The sequence below is a fragment of the Phascolarctos cinereus genome, unplaced genomic scaffold (assembly GCF_003287225.1).
Source record: "Phascolarctos cinereus isolate Bilbo 61053 unplaced genomic scaffold, phaCin_HiC Scaffold_3;HRSCAF=262, whole genome shotgun sequence".
Taxonomy (NCBI): domain Eukaryota; kingdom Metazoa; phylum Chordata; class Mammalia; order Diprotodontia; family Phascolarctidae; genus Phascolarctos; species Phascolarctos cinereus.
The window spans coordinates 107381653-107397762 of record NW_027555736.1 but is presented as its reverse complement, the minus strand read 5'-3'; the positions used below and the strand labels follow the sequence as shown (position 1 = coordinate 107397762).

The window sequence follows — 16110 nt, the reverse complement described above, 5'->3', positions numbered from 1 at the left end:
ACTTCAGGTCCTATCTTGGGCTTGCCTAGGCTGGTACCTGTAGACTGCCATTGCCATGTATTTGTTGTGGGCCCATGGCCTCTGTGGGAGGGGGGAAGGGAAAGGAGAGAAATCTCTTCCTTTGGTGGAAGTGCAAGGAAAGGCTGGCTTGGGTGTATCCCCAAAAGAGTTTCCTCTAGTGCAAAATGAATAAATTGGACAAGATAATCTCTAACCTCTCTCCCTTCTGGGATTGCAGGAAATGGCCCCACTTTCAGAACCTCAAGTCTAAAAATGACAGTGGAAAGGGGAAATTGGGAATCAGTTGAATGGGAGAAATTTCAGGAGAACCCCAACTCACTCTAAGTTTTCAGGGCTAGATGCTTATTTCTCTTAGCTCGGTAAGAACGTCTCTATCACCTGCTTACTAGGGAAAGGAATAATTTATGCTACATGTGTTTCATGAACATGTCTATATTTCACAGACATCTGTCTCCTTCAGGTCATATGATCTGATTGCTCTACTTACCTTTAGTGTCAGATAATTGCTTTTACTGATTGTTCTCTGTCCTTTTCTTAGAATCAAGGAATCTATCAGTTCTTGCTCAGTTTCCCCCAAGTCCCTTCTTCTACCATTAAATCCTTAATAACTCATTATTTACAGGATTGGAATCCAGAAGGGTCCTGGTGGAACTCAGTTCCTCTATTTTTTGAATCTGCAAAATATTTCTGATTTATCCATAGTAATTCTAACTCTTGAATTCACCTTGACATTTCCCTTTTGATGAATACCTTGATTTGGCCAGAACATTTTGCTCTCGGCAGCAGATGGTAACACAGTTAAAATGAATTGCATTGTCATCCTCAGAAATTATTAATGCAGGGAAGAAGACCTCATTTCCTGGGCCCATTTTTAGTTCAAGGAAGAGGAAAGGTTGAGAAAGTACTATGTATGTCTCACCAGCAATCTCAAAGCAAACAGAAAGATTATGGCCGCAGAGGCTAACCAGGGAAGCTCTTGATAGGGTTGGGAATGTGTGAGAGACAGTGAGATAGGAGAAAAAATGGGCTTTGACTTTAGTCATTGCTTTAATCCCTTCAATAATTTCACATTGAAAAAAAACACAGCTCCTATGAACAATTTTTTCTTGAGTATGGTCTTTCAGATCCCTTGGTGTTGTGGGGGTTGGTATTTAAAATATGTCCATCTGCATTTAAACGAATTGCTCCAAGACAATCAGATTATGCAGTAGTTACTTTGGTGAGAATAGCACCTCAGAGGAATGGAAACTTCATTTTGAGTCTAATATTAGACCTTGCTTTGGAAAATTCCTTTTAAATGATCACAAGCTGGGAATAGCAAAAGAATGTAACTTTCGACAGACAGCATTCACCAAGAATTTTTAACTGCTTATGGTGGGTGCCTGGGAAAGCAGATGTGAAAAACTTCACCGGACTGAATAGGCTTGACCTGATGTAGTGTTTATATCGGTCCTTGATAAGTTTCCTCCCTAGTCTAATTTGCTCAAAATATTTTCATTCTTTGAACATGAGTGGGTCTGAAATGGAAATTGTTAGGATGCCTGTTTGTCTAACAATTTGAACTTCTGTGCTTGTAGACCTGATTGCCTAGACAGGGGTTGAAGTCAAAGAAACTGAGCTCTTGGGGTAATCTTCTCAGGCCCCTTTAGAAGCTACTCTGAGGTCACAGGGTTAAGAGTAGTGCTGGGAGAACAGAAAATATTGCCTCCAGACCCAAAGCCAATTTTGAGAGGATAGTTGGTGCTGGGAGCCTGAGCAGATCTGGCTCAGCTGGAGGTTACAGGGTGAACTTACTTTATCTATAGTTTTAATGAATTTTTGTTAGCCGTGGCCCATTGGGCTTCCTTGAAAGGACTCCTGGTCTGGACTCCCACAGATCTGGATTCATCCTAGAGAGATCCTAATTGCAAAAGATTCCTTTTCTTGTTTCTCTCTGGCTCATTATGCCACCAGCTCAAATAAGGTCTTGGATGAGGAGAGGGGAAGTCTCTAAAACAGAACTTGACTATGGCTCATGCCTAGGGTCTCCCCCAAAGGGAAAATTTGTTAATGGTGTCAGATATCAGCCCAGAGTCTGCTATCTACCACTTTGTAATATCCTTAATTGTTCAAAGTGGTAGATGTCAGGCATGGGGCATCTATTTATTTCCTTTACCATGGAACAAATGTTTAAAACACAAAAGACTCATAAATGTGCATTAATAAATACTTCCAGCATGAAACAATAACCTATGGCCTTTATTGTACTCTGTTGAGAGGTGAAGTCTTCTGCAAAGCTTGCAGAATTGCTGAAAAGATATTTTGTATTCACCCCAAAGATGTGCTAGACAGTACAACCCACAAAATTGTGATTTTCGGGTCAGGCAACATTAGCTTGGATTTTCTCAGACCTTTCAGTCTTTGCATGTTCCTGGCAGTGGTCATTTTCTCTGAGAAGGGTATAATTGCAGGAGCCGTCTCCTGCTAGGCAGCCAGCTCTGACTCGAGAACTCTGGACCTCTGAGTTTCACAAAGGTAGCCTCTGAGGCTGGAAATTCCCTTCCTATGGGATAACTGTTTGGTGAGCTGTCCTCAAAGAAAGAAATACAAAACAGAAGACAGGCAGGAAATTGAGGTCCTATTTCAAGTTTTCCTCGGCAAGCCCTTGTTCATCACCATTGCCATGTGTTCGCTGAGGACCACCATGGCCTTTGTGTAGGGAGGAAGAGAAAAGAAAGAAACGCTCTCAGTCCTTTTCTGAAAATGCAAATGTAGCTGGCCTGGATGTGCAAAGAGCTTTTTCACAGTTATTATATCCTGCTGATGGGGTAGCTTCTCTTGGTTGAGTCCCAATCTTCTTTGATGACCCCCACACCCCCACTGCCAGTCAAGGGCACACTGGAGGTCCAATCAGGAATTGATGGGTTTCACTTGCCCTTTAGCAAGGGACAGAGCATAGGACTATCTGTACATATGTTCTATGGAATGTCCCCTGCCACACTTTCTTCAAAAAAGAAATAGCCAGGCTGTTTGGTCATATAATTGAGCAAGTTTTCTTGGATAGAGATGGAAATGGCCAGCATAGGTTTTGGATAGATCTGTGCTCTAATCATGATTGAACACTGACAGATCTAAATGTACATGTAAAGGACAAATGACCTTCCATTTAGAACTTAAAATATAACAGTTTAAATTATCTTATACATAAAGTTCTGTTCATTTCAGGGCTAAATGCCACCTTCATATATTGAGTTTCAACAAGAAGTGATAGCATGTTTGTTTTAGATGCTCTAATCTGTGATGGAGCCTGAGAGAATTTCTGTTTGTTATAGGCTCATAGACATGTAGGAATAGGTTTCAAACTGAGAGGGACCATTGAGACTATCAATGCCAACCCTCCTCATTTTACAGATGAGCACCTGAAGATGAAAGAGGTCAACTTGTCTAGGGTCACATAGCTAGTAAGCATCTGAGATAGGACATGAACTGAGGTCTTCCTAATACCAAATCCAGCCCTCTGACCATTATGCCATACTGTCACTTAGAAGTACTTATTGAGTAATTTAAGCCCTTTGCCAGATATTGGTGGTGGTGGTGGTGGTGATGGAGACGGGCATAGAGATGAGTAAGTGACTTCCCTTTAGAGAGTTTACATTTAAGGTGAGCAAATAAGATATAGATACATAAATCTAGGTGCTATGATATGTTCAATTTACATGCCTCCAGCTGAAGAGTATAGACAATAAATGCTGTAGAGGCTCAACAGAGAATGAGAGAACTTCTGGCTGGAATAATCACACACAAGGCTTCCCGGAGGAGGCATGACTTGACCTTAAAGGTGAAGGATAGGTAGGATTTGGGTAGGAGGGGAAGAGCAGTCCATGTGAGGTAAGTAACATGGATAGAGGTATCAAAGTAGGCATAAGCAAGGAGGAGTAACATGATGAAAGAAGGAAGATGCGTCTGGCAGCCTCTGTAGAGCAGATAGGAGGAAATGAGACTGGGGCCAGAGAGATTAGTTAAGAAACTATTAGAGTAGTCCAAGTGTGAGGCAGTGAGAATCTAAGCAAAGGCCATGACAGTAGGAATGAAAAGGAGGGGACAGATGTTAGAGATCTTCCTATAGAAGGAGCTGATAACTGCTGAAGACCAGATCCATTAAAAAGGAGAGAACTATGAAGCACTAATTGAATTGATAAAGAAATGACAACTGTTTTGGCTTAGTGGGCCTCACTTTTGGAAAGCTTGGAATGCTTGACTGTCTTGACTTGCTTTCTATCCACCTACATCCATTTTACAATGCCGATGTTCATGTTGATAATTCATTATTGATTTTACTTTACTTTGGAATAAGATTTGCATACCTCTGAAGTTCTTTTTAGCTTTGGAAACTTTTTAAACTACTCTATTTTTCCCTGAAGGTAAATCTCACCTGGCCATAGTGCAGCGGGTAAACAATGAGGGAGAAGGGGATCCGTTCTATGAAGTGCTGGGAATTGTCACTTTGGAAGATGTGATTGAAGAAATCATCAAGTCGGAGATCCTGGATGAAACAGATTTGTACAGTGAGTAGAATGACCTTTGCTTTCTTTAACATTGACTGTGGTTCCTACCATATCTTTCCAGTTGCTGACTGTCTTGGTTTTGTTATTCTATCCTGTCTAAGCCGTTGCTTAAAATTAATCTGATACAATCTATTTTGTGGGCTAGTCTTGACATTGGTGGGAAATCTGATGAGGTTACCATGCTGTTAGGAGAGGTAAAGCCTGTGATGTGATTAGGGTCGGGTGACAGCAGTGTTTCCTGAGAAGCCAGATGCTCCATAGGCTGGCTGCCTGACACCTCTTTCCTGACGTTACTGAGTTTGCGCTTTGCTGAGAAATCCAGGCCATCATTGCTCTTACTAGAGCAATGGGCTTAATGGTTAGCTTTATTGTCATGGGTACAACTGAGCCTTGCATAATCATATTCTCTCTTTGGTGGATGTTTCTCTTTTGGTTGGGTTTGTTTGTTTTTTAAAATATGAGCTATTTCTAAATAAGTAGACTCTGTGGCTTAAAATCTCTCAGCAGTGGGGAGTTGAGCTAGTAAATGAGGTCAGTGAACTGCTAGATTAAAACTGTGCTTGAAGCCCTTACTAGAACCTGGATTTCCCTTTGCTCAGAACCCTTGGGCAGACATGAGCAATTATGGTAAAGAACAGGAAGGCTGTACAATGCTATGCCAACTGAGGCCACTCCAGATTTATAGTTTATATTACCTAATCTTCACACTTTACTGAGAAAAGAGTCCCCCTCCTCTCCTGCCCTAGTCTGCATCTCCACTACAATCAGCAGTCTCTCAACAAGCTTCTATTAAGTGCCCAAGTATCAGGCACTGTGCTTGACACCAGGGAGACAGATACAATAAGTTAAATAATCCCCTCTGGAGCTGACTTTCTAACTGAGGAGAGGATAAAAGATATATATATATATATATATATATATATATATATATATATATGTATAATACAGAATATATATATAAAGAGAATCAATACAAATAAACACAAAGGAGTTAAATACAAGTTAGTTTGAGAGGGGATCAGGACAAGTTCCACTTAGAAGATGGTGCTTAAACAACAGTCCAAGAGAAGGATTCTGTGAGGTGGAGGTGAGGAAGGAGGGCATCCCAGGCATGAGGGATGGCCAGTGCAAAGGCAGAGAAAGAAGAGATACGGTGACATGTAGTTGGTGAGGAAGGGCTTGTCTGGATTGAAGAACACTGAGGGAGGGGAGGAGGGGAGAAGTAAGTAATGTAGTAAGTCTGGAAAGATAAGTTGGGTCAAGGCGATGGAGGGCTATAAAAGCTAAATAGAGGAGCATCTATTTGATTCTAGGCAATAGGAAACTATGAGAGTTCATTGCGTAGAGGAGTGACATGGTCAGTCTCTGACAAAGAGGTCATTCTCTTCTCACCAAGGCCCTCTGCTTGTGCCCTTGATCTCATCTCTGCCCATCTCTGATCTGTACTCTCTCCATCTCTAATCTTCAGTCTTTCCTCGTAAAAACTTACTTGACCCACCCAACACCTCTAGCTGTCTTCCTCAATTCTGTCTTCCTTTCCAAACTCCAAGAAAAAGCTGTCCACATCCCTTGTCTCCACTTCTTCCCTTTTAATTTACTTATCACCTATTTGCAATCTAGCTTTTGACCTTATCGCTCAACTAAAATTGTTCTCTTCAAGGTTACCAATGATGTCTTAACTGCCAGAGATGATGGCCTTTTCTCCATCTTCACCTTCCTTGACTTTTCTGTATTTGACTCTGTTGACCACCCTTCCTCCTGGCTATTCTTTGCTCCCTGAGTTTTCACTGTCCTCTACTAGTTTTCCTGCCTGTCTGGCCATTCCTTCTCAGACTCTTTTGCTGGATCATTGTTTATGTGTTGTCCCCCTCTTAAGTGAGTGTACTCTAGGGCTTTCTTCTTTTTTTTTTTCTTTTCTCTTCTCTCTTCACCTTCTCTTCCAATGATCTCATCAGTTCTCCTCAATTTAATTATGATCTCTGTGCAGATGATTCCCAGGTCCATATATCCAGCCATAGTCTCCCTTCTGAACTCGACTTTTACATCACCAGTGGTTCATTGAACATTTTCAAGTGGATGTCTCATAAGCATCTCAAATTCAACATGTCCAGGATAGAACTCATTATCTTCTACCCCCCTTCAACACTATTCTTCCTAACTTCCTCTTTGTCCAGGGCATTATTATCATTCTAGTTACCAGCTTTGCAAAACATCTGAGACACCTTCAACTCTTTCCTCTCTCTCACCAATGAGTGGCCAGGCCTTGTCTGCTCTATTTTCCCAGCAGTGACCCCTCTGTCCCCTTCTTTCCATTCAGACAACTACCACTCAAGTTCATGCCCTCCTCACTGCTCACCTAGACTATTTTTATAACCTCTTAATTGGTCTCTTTGCCTCCATTCTCTCCCCTCTAATCCATATTCTACAACCTAGTAGATTAATATGATAAAAATAACCAGCATTTACTAACATACTAGCAAAAACTTACTATATGCCAGTCTCTGTAAATCTCTAAGAGATTTACAAGTACTATCTCATTTGATCCTCAGAACAACTCTGGGTGGCAGGTGCTATTATTATCCCTATTTTACAGTTAAGGAAACAGAGGCAGACAGATGACTTGCCCAAGGTCATACAGCTAGTAAGTGTCTGAGGTCTAATTTGAATTCTGATGTTCCTGACTTCAGGTCCCATCCACAGCACCACCCAGCTGCCTAAAGTGCAAGGGTGGCCATGTCAGTCACTGCTCAGAAAGCTCCAGTGGTTCCCCACTGCTTTTAGAATAAACTACAAATGTCTTTGTGTGGCATTTAAAGCCCTTCTTGATCTAGCTTAAAACCTACTTTCTGAGCCTAGTGTCTATCATCCCTCCCTTTTTGTGCAATCTGCATTACAGTTTAATTGACCTACCTGCTATTTCCCACATGTGTCATTCTGTTTCCCATCTTTATCCCTCACACCTGAAATGTGCTCACTTTTCATCTGGGCCCCTTTGAATTCCTAGCTTTCCTAAAGCCTCAGCTCAAATGCCATCTCTTACACAAGGGCTCTCCTGATTCCACTTAATTGTTGAGTCCTCTTTTCCCTCCCTGGTTTACTTTGTATTTACAAAGTATATCCTGGATTTGTTTATCAAATACATGTAGTTTCCCGTAGTGGAATGTAAACTCTTTGAGGGCAGGGACTGATTTGTTTTGCTTATGTAATGTCAGTGTCTAACCAAGTACCTGGCTCACAGAAAGAAAGCCCAGAATAAGCAAATACTCGTTGAAAAGGATCCACCTTCAGCAGTCAGGAGAGGGACGAGGGACAGAGCTTCTGGCTCTTGGGTTGATCCTTCCTTGAATGAAGATAGACATGCACGAAGTCGCTAGAACTGATGCTGAACCTGGCTTTATTGCAGGAAAGTAAGAAGCTATGTATCTGGACCCTGGCAGTCTTGTTCTCATAGAGCGTTAAACTTAGCTGTGGAAACAACTTATAGCAGTTCTCCAAACTCCTAAAAAGTTTTTCCCATCCAACTTTTTGCTTCTTTGTCCAGTTGCCGTCAGTGGGTCCCTGCTATCAGTGGGATCTCTGTGGCAGGAAATGCATTTTTTCTTTGCTTCTGAGACACATATAGAAAGAGAAGACCAGATTCAGCAGTGACCCAAGGCAAAGCCTGCTTTGCTGAGGGCAGAATGATTTCCTTCAGCTCAGCTTGAATGGGAAATACTATGTTTCAGTGTTGGCCAAGCCTCTAGGCTCATAATTCTTATTGGAACAAGTTTCATTTTTGGCTCACGTTTGTCTTTTAAAAGAATTCATCTCTTTTGTGATTGTATTTCTTTGAAATCATCAACCTAAAAAGGACTTCTCCAGTATATTTGTTTCCCTATTTTTAGAGGTATGGAGAACTATATATATATATATGTATGTATACATTTGGGGACGGTGGTTATCACTCTGGGATAATGGAGGAAACTTCTAGATCCTGACTGGCTAGGAAATTGGACAGAATCTAAGAAGATGAGATATAATAGAGATAAATGTAAAGTCTGACACTTGGTTGCCCAGTTACAAAGTGAGGGAGCCTTGGGTAATACAGCAGTTTGTCTATAAAAGATCTGGGGGTTTTAGTGGCCTGCGAGGTCAATATGAAGCAACAGTGAGATATGGCAACCGAAAAAACTAATGTGATCTTGGCCTGCATTAAGGGGAATTGGAAGATGCTATTTCTTCTGTGCTGTACCCTGGTCAGGCTAGGTCTGAAGTTTTGTGTTTAGTTCTAGGCACTACCTTTTCAAAATAACCTTTGTAACTTGAAGACTATCCAGGAGAGATCAAAGTGGATGTTTAAGTCCAAGATATAAAAGATTGGTTAAAGGAAATGGGGATGGTTAGGCTGTGGAAGAAAAGATATCAGGAGGAACGTGATAACTGTCTTCAATTATGTTAAGAGTTGTCATATGAAAGAGGGGTTAGATTTGTTCTTTTTGGCCCCCAGGGGCAGCAATCGGAGGAAATTACAAAGAGGTAAATTGAGGTTTGACGTCCAGAAAGACTTTTTAACTATTAGAATTGTCCCAGAGTAAAATGGACTGCCACACAAGGTGTTAGTTTCCCCTTCAATAGAGGTCTTTAGGAACAGATTGGATAACCACTTGTCAGGTCTGTGGTAGAGGTGATTCTTTTCTAGGAATTGGTTGGACTGATGACCACTAAGGCCCCTTCCAATTGTGAAATTATCTAATTCTCTGATTCTGCCCTTTGTTGAATTTGCCATTTTTAACCTTGCCTCAGAAATGACTGCTTCACATTAAGCCTGTGTGTGTATATGTATTGATCCTGTGGCTAATGTCCTTAGGATCAACGAACAATCAATACATCCATGAGTTCCACTTGTATTTATACGTTACTTTTAAAAGCTAAATGTCAGTTTGTTCTGCTGTATATATTAGTCACACTGGTTCTGCTGAAAATGTTGTCTGATCTTGGCTCCATGTTAGAAAGTAGTAGACTTGGAAGATTTAGCCTGACTGGCAGAATTAAACCTGTTTCCTTTATTAGTGGTTAGTTAATATTTAAGGATTACAGGTTAAATAATTGATAATTCATTGATTTGCTAGTTGTTCTCAGGCTAATACCTGGCCCCATGTATCCATAAAAGTTCACACTTCTCAAGTATGGGTCTGAATAATTTGGTATTCTCTTTGATTGTAATATTTTGCTGGTGGTGTTATATGATGGCAAACATGGATGGAGTATTCAAAGAGTTATAAGTGAGTAATATCACACTGAAGGTCCCAGGGCTGGGTGTGAGCTGCTATAACATAGAACCAATTAGGAACTTAAGCAAAGAGCTTGATAGAGGTACCTCCTTTCTCTCAGTGTTTCCTGAAGGTAGGATTATTGCTGAGATGCTATTGTAGACAGAGCATTCCCCAGGTCCACAAGGCTAAGTAGATTATTAGGAGAGAATTTGCTTTGCAATAACAGATAAACAAATAGTAATGATGATGCTAGGTGAGCCACTAAGCTAGAGAGGCCTGTTGTCATTAGTAGTGCTCCTAAATGATGAGCAATGCGAAATGGGTGGGAGTTTGAGATTTGGGCTCTCTAGTACTTTCTTTTATTTCTATTTTGGGAAGACAATAGTATTAGTCATTTTGAAACCATATCATGTCCCACTTCCACAAAAGACCCATTGCAGTGCCATAGTGGGCCATTAAGGTGACCCTGGTTCTTGGAGACTATATCGACTAAGCAAATTCTTGCAGATCCTATTAACTGGAAAGGATTCAGGTATGTGGCTGGTAACAGACTGAGCACTTGGCAGCTAAGTTCAGAAAGGCTAGTCACCACAGGACTGGCCACCAGGGGAATCGTATTTTTGGTCACAGCAACTCATGAAGCTCATCCAGTAAACCATGGGGGAATCATGCTCTGCATCAATGGTGGGGGTGATCTCTTGGCCTACAACTGAAATACATACATGCATGCATACATACATGTACATATATATGCATAAGTATATATAAAAATACACATGCATACATTTGATCCTCGCAACAATCCTGGAACATAGATGCTATTATTAACTGCATTTTACAGATAAGGAAACTGAGGCAAATTGAAGTTAAATGATTTGCCCAGGGTCACACAGCTAGTAAGTATCTGAGGTAGAATTTGAACTCAGGTCTTCTTGACTTGAGGCCCAGTGCTGTATCTATTTTGCCACCTAGCTGCCTTCTAGATAGATAACATAGTACCCTTACATAGTATGTGTGCCCTACATTAAATTTCCCATACTGCATGTTTCTCTTTCATAACTTTTGCAGTAATATCTGTTACTGGCTGCTTTTGAGCAGAGTATGCCAGTTAGAGTATAAATTTAATAATCTTCCCCAGTGGGTAGACTCTGGCCAGTGTTCCATTTTTTCATGTGAGATTTATTAAGATTAGGCTATAAGTCCCCGTGTTGCTCTCATCCCCCTGGTCCCTTTTGTCTTACATTAAGGTACAGCTCTTTGAAACATACAGTGATGCTACTGTATCTTTTCTCTCTTCTTTCTCACTGTTCCTTTCTGCTCCATTTTTGGTTAAGGCTTCACAGGCATACCTGTGGTGAGCTTTGTGTGTGATTGCAGGCAGAAATATTAGCATTATAAGGTCAAGAATCAAGTATGTAAGTATGGCCAGGACTATTGAAATTTTGAAGGAAAGTGAAAATAGTTAGAGACATTTTTAACCTGTTTGCATAACTAGTGCAGGTACATGTATTAACGTTATGTTATATTTTGACCTATTGACTCAGGTCCCAAAATCCTAGGGTTTATTATATATTACTCTCTTTGTCTCATTTTATCTACCCACTCTGCCTTCCAAGTTGCGCTAGGATAATGGTTCTCGAACTTTTTGGCCTCATAACCCTTTTATACCTTTAAAAATAATTGAGGACTCCCTGAACAGTTTTTGTTTATGTGGGTTATATTTATCAGTATTTACCATATTGTAAATTAAAATATTTTAGTATTAGAATAAAAATTGTTATGGCCTTGGGGGGAGCCCATGAAAGGCTCTCAAGGATGCCAAGGGGAGCATGGACCACACTTTGAGAACTGCTGCTCTGGGAAATCTCCAAATGTAGCTTATGTCTAGGTCTCCACAGATTTGTATAAAAGGGTTCCCCAGATCCTATACAGGCAATCAATGTAACAAGATATTTGTCAGATGGAATCATATTTGTGTAGTGGAAAGAGTGCTAGAATTGGAATCCAAAAGTGTTGTGTTCAAATCACAACTTACTAGCTTTTTGACTGTGGTCAAGTCATTTAACGTCTCTCATTCTTGATAATAATACCTGCCTTACAGCATTGTTATGAAGATCAAATGAGATAATGTATGTAAAATACTTTGTAAACCTTAAAGCACTATGTGAGTGTTAGTAGTTATTATTATATGTTAATTACAATATTGGGTGTACTGCTAGAGGGTATGGCTTACAGCAATTAGGCAGACAGAGCTGGGACAGCCAAATGGTGATTGGTGTCATAGCCAGACCTAGCATACATGGGAGTGGTATTGGGTTCAGGCTTGAAGGGAGCAGCTCCAGTGACCTAGGGTACTTATTACCTGGAATGGATCCTTTGCACCTAAATGCTGTACTGTAGTAGGACCCAGAGACCCAAGGTAATAACTGAAAGGTGTTGGGTGGAGAAGACAAAGTTTATGGTGAACATGAATGTGATTTGAAACGGATATCATGGGGGCAAAGCCAAGATGGCAGAGTAGCAGGAAGCAATACATCAAGGTCTCTGAAGAACTCCTCCAGGCAGATATTGACAATGCATCAGGCTGAATCCTGATGGGAAAATCCAAGAAAAAGTCACAATGACTTCCAGACCATAGGAAGATAGACAAAGAGGACTACAGACACTAGGGACAGGATCTGGCCAGGACTGTGAACTAGGGAGAGCCTTCTTGCACTGAGGCAAGAAGTCTCCGACCCCTATGGGGTGCCCTCAAACTCATACCAGAGCATTATAACTTTATTCAGAGTGTGGGGACAGGAGCCAAGTGGTGGTTTTGTTGCTTACTTACACAATTCTAGGTCAAAGATCCAGTGTGGACTGGGGAAAGTGTAATGAGAGAGTAGGAAGTAAAGAAGCCAGCAGCAATGGGGCTCAGACTTCAGGGGCAGAACAGGGTCTCAGTTAGAACTTCCATCCCAGTATGGAACCTACAGAGCAGTAATCAGGGGAGGAAACCCAGACCAAAGGGGAATCTACAATTTTGTCCTTTTGAACCAGCAGAGCTTCCCAGCTTGCTGATAGTGACAGAGTCAAGCAGCAATCTACTATTGCTCATACCCAAATCCAAGTAGACCTCCGATGAGGGGGACAGTGAGCAGACTTTGCCCTGGATCATTTCACTTTAGGAGCACTTAAAGCTTGCAGGTCCCCAGCCTGAACTGTTTCTGAGATCCTGGAACAATACAACATTCAATACCCCACTAAAGTAGAATCAGGATCAGCCAGACTCTCCCTCCAGAAGTGCTTAGAACCTGGCACTAATATTAATCTGAAGTCAAGAAGCAAGCTGAAAAAAATAAGCAAGCAAGCAAACAAAAAAGAATCCCACCATAGAAAGCTATTATGGTGAGAGGGATGCCTAAGATAACAAACCTAGAAGGAGAGAATATTTACAGGTATTACAGAATATTTACAGGTAAAGCCTCAAAGAAAGCCACACCTTGACCACAAATGCAACTAGAATTCCTGGAAGCGATAAAGCAGGAGTTAAAAAAAAGTTTTAAAAGATTTTTATCAATGAAAGGACAGTGCTAGAGGAAAAATTAGGGAAAAAAATGAGAATTATGGAAAAAAGAATTTGAAAGTTTGTCTCAAGAAGTACAAAAGTTGGCTGGGCAACAAACTCCCTGAAAATGGAATGGACTAAATAGGAGCCAATGACTTCATGAGACAAGAAATATTCAAACGAAATGAACGCTTAAAAAAAATAGGAAAAAACATAAGGTATCTCATAGCAAAAACAACTGACCTTGAAAAGAGATTAAGAAGAAAAATGTAAGACTCATTTGACTACCTGAAAGCCATGAACAAAAAAAAAATCTTGAATTCATATTTCAAGAAATCTTAAAAGAAAATTGCCCAAATCTGTCAGAACCAAAGGCAAAGTGGAAATAGAAAGAATCTACTGGTAACCTCTTGAAAGCAACTCCAAAATGATAACTCCTAAGAACATTATAACCAAATTTCAAAGCTTCCGGGTCAAAGTAAAAAATGCTGCAAGCAGCCAAAAAGCCAGAATTCAAGTACTGAGGTGCCACAGTGAGCAACCTCAACAATAAAAGAGCAGAGAGTTGGAATGCCATATTGTAGAAGGCAAAAGATGCGGGCTTACAGTCAAAAATAACTTATGTAGTAAAATTTTTTAATCCTAAAAGGGCAAAACACACAAACAAACCCTTAATGAAATACAGGACTTCCAAGCATTTCTGATGAAAAGACCAGAGAAATAGAAATAGAAACCTTGAAGTTTAAACACAGGAATTAAGAGAAACATAAAAAGGTAAAACCACAATTGAACGATGACAAAGGACTAAGCAATGATTAACTGCTTATGTTCTAATATGGAGAGATAGTACGTGTGTTCCCTTTGAACCCTGTCATCATCAGGGCTTATGGAGGGAATCAAATTGGAAAAGGCCTGGGAGTGGTTCTTTGTGTCTTTATGATCTTAAGAGAAGAATGGAAAGGGAGAGGAAGAGGAATTCACTGGGGGTAGGGGGAAGGGTGGAGAGTGGAAAGAAGGGAAAGGAAAGTTGGGGGAAATTATCCAACAAATTATCAAGGTGTCCAAGTAGGCATCTTATGCAATCAAGGAGGAAATTAGGAAGAGCAAACGACATTTGAACCTTACTCTCGTCTAAACTGATCAAAGGAGAGAAGATGACATACACATATATACAAATTCACGCATACAGTTGGGTATAGAAATCCATTTTACTCTACAGAGAAATAGGAAGGGAAAGGGGAGGAAAGGGTATGAGAAACTAGAGAGAGGGTAGTTTAAGATTAGTTTTTAAAAAAACATTCAAAGGACGTACAAAATATTTATAGCTCTTTTCGAGATGACAAAAAATCGGACTCTGAGGGGGTGCCAATCGGGGAATGACTGGACAAGTTATGGTATATAAATGTGGTGGAATATTATTATGTTCTAAGAAATGAAAAGAGAATGGTTTCAGAGAAACTTGGGAAGACTTTTGTAAACTGATGTAGAGTATAGTGAACAGAACCAGGAGAACAATTTATACAATGACATCAATATAGTAAAGACAAGCAACTTTGAAAGAATGAAGAACTCTGATCAGTGTAATGACCAACTATGATTCCAGAGGGGAAGAATAGGGAGAGGAAGAATGGGGGAAATTACTTTACATAAATGGGATGTCCAATTAGAAGTTTATAGTACAAGGATGGGGAGTGGTAGGAATTGGACAACACTTGAACCTCCCTCTCATCTGAACTGGTCAAAGGAGCAAAGAATATACATGTATACACACAGTTGAGTATAACAATATTTTTCACTCAACAGAGAAACAGAAGGGAAAGGGGTTAAAGGAAAGAAGAGAATGAAAGGCAGGGGAAAATAAGGAAGGGATTAGTGAGAAGCAAAACAAACCCTTAAAGAGGGGGAAAAACAAAGAGAAGGACAAGCATAAGAAAATAGGATGGAGAGAAATACACACTTAGCAATTATAATTGTGAATGTGAATTAAATGAACTCACCCATAAAATGGAAAAGAATAGCAGAATGATTTAGAAACCAGAATCCAACAATATGTTGCTTACAAGAAAAACCTGAAACAGAAAGATACAGAGTTAAAATATTTGGCTGGAGCCCAATCTATTCTGCTACAGCCAAAGTTAAAAGGCAGGAGAAGCAATCAGATCTCAGAAAAAGCAGCAGCAAAAATTGACCTAATTAAATAAGATAAACAGGGAAACCACATTTTGCTGAAACATACCATAGACAGTAAATGAATACCAAACATATATACACCAAGTGGCATAGCATCTAAATTCTTAAAGGAAAAGTTAAATGAATTACAGGGAGAAATAAGTGGTAGAACTATAATATTATAAGACTTCAATTTATCTCTTTCAGATTTAAATACATCTAAAAATAAAAAAGAAATGAAGGATCTGAATAGAATTTAGAGAAGGTAGATATGATAGAACTCCAGAAAATATTGAATGGGAATAGAAAGGATTATATTGTTAGCTATGCATGGGAGTGGTTCTTTATGTCTTTATGATCTTAAGAGAAGAATGGAAAGGGAGAGGAAGAGGAATTCACTGGGGTTAGGGGGAAAGGTAGAGAGTGGAAAGAAGGGAAATTAAACCATATATTAGGAAATAAAAACCTCACAAAACTGTAGAAAAGCAGAAATATTAAATGCATCTTTTGCCAACCATAATGCAATGAAATTGTATATTTCAAGTAAGTTTAAAAGATTAAAATTTAATTGGAAACT

At 40.0% G+C, this 16110-nt stretch overlaps 1 protein-coding gene across 1 annotated transcript in view; it reads left to right on the top strand.

Annotated features, from left to right (window-relative positions):
• Positions 1-16110, top strand: part of CNNM2 (cyclin and CBS domain divalent metal cation transport mediator 2) — a 164475-nt gene that overhangs the window by 99767 nt on the left and 48598 nt on the right. The window contains exon 2 of the mRNA XM_020967649.2: positions 4422-4565. Coding sequence (XP_020823308.1) covers positions 4422-4565 — 144 coding nt within the window. The remainder of the gene's footprint in view (positions 1-4421; positions 4566-16110) is intronic.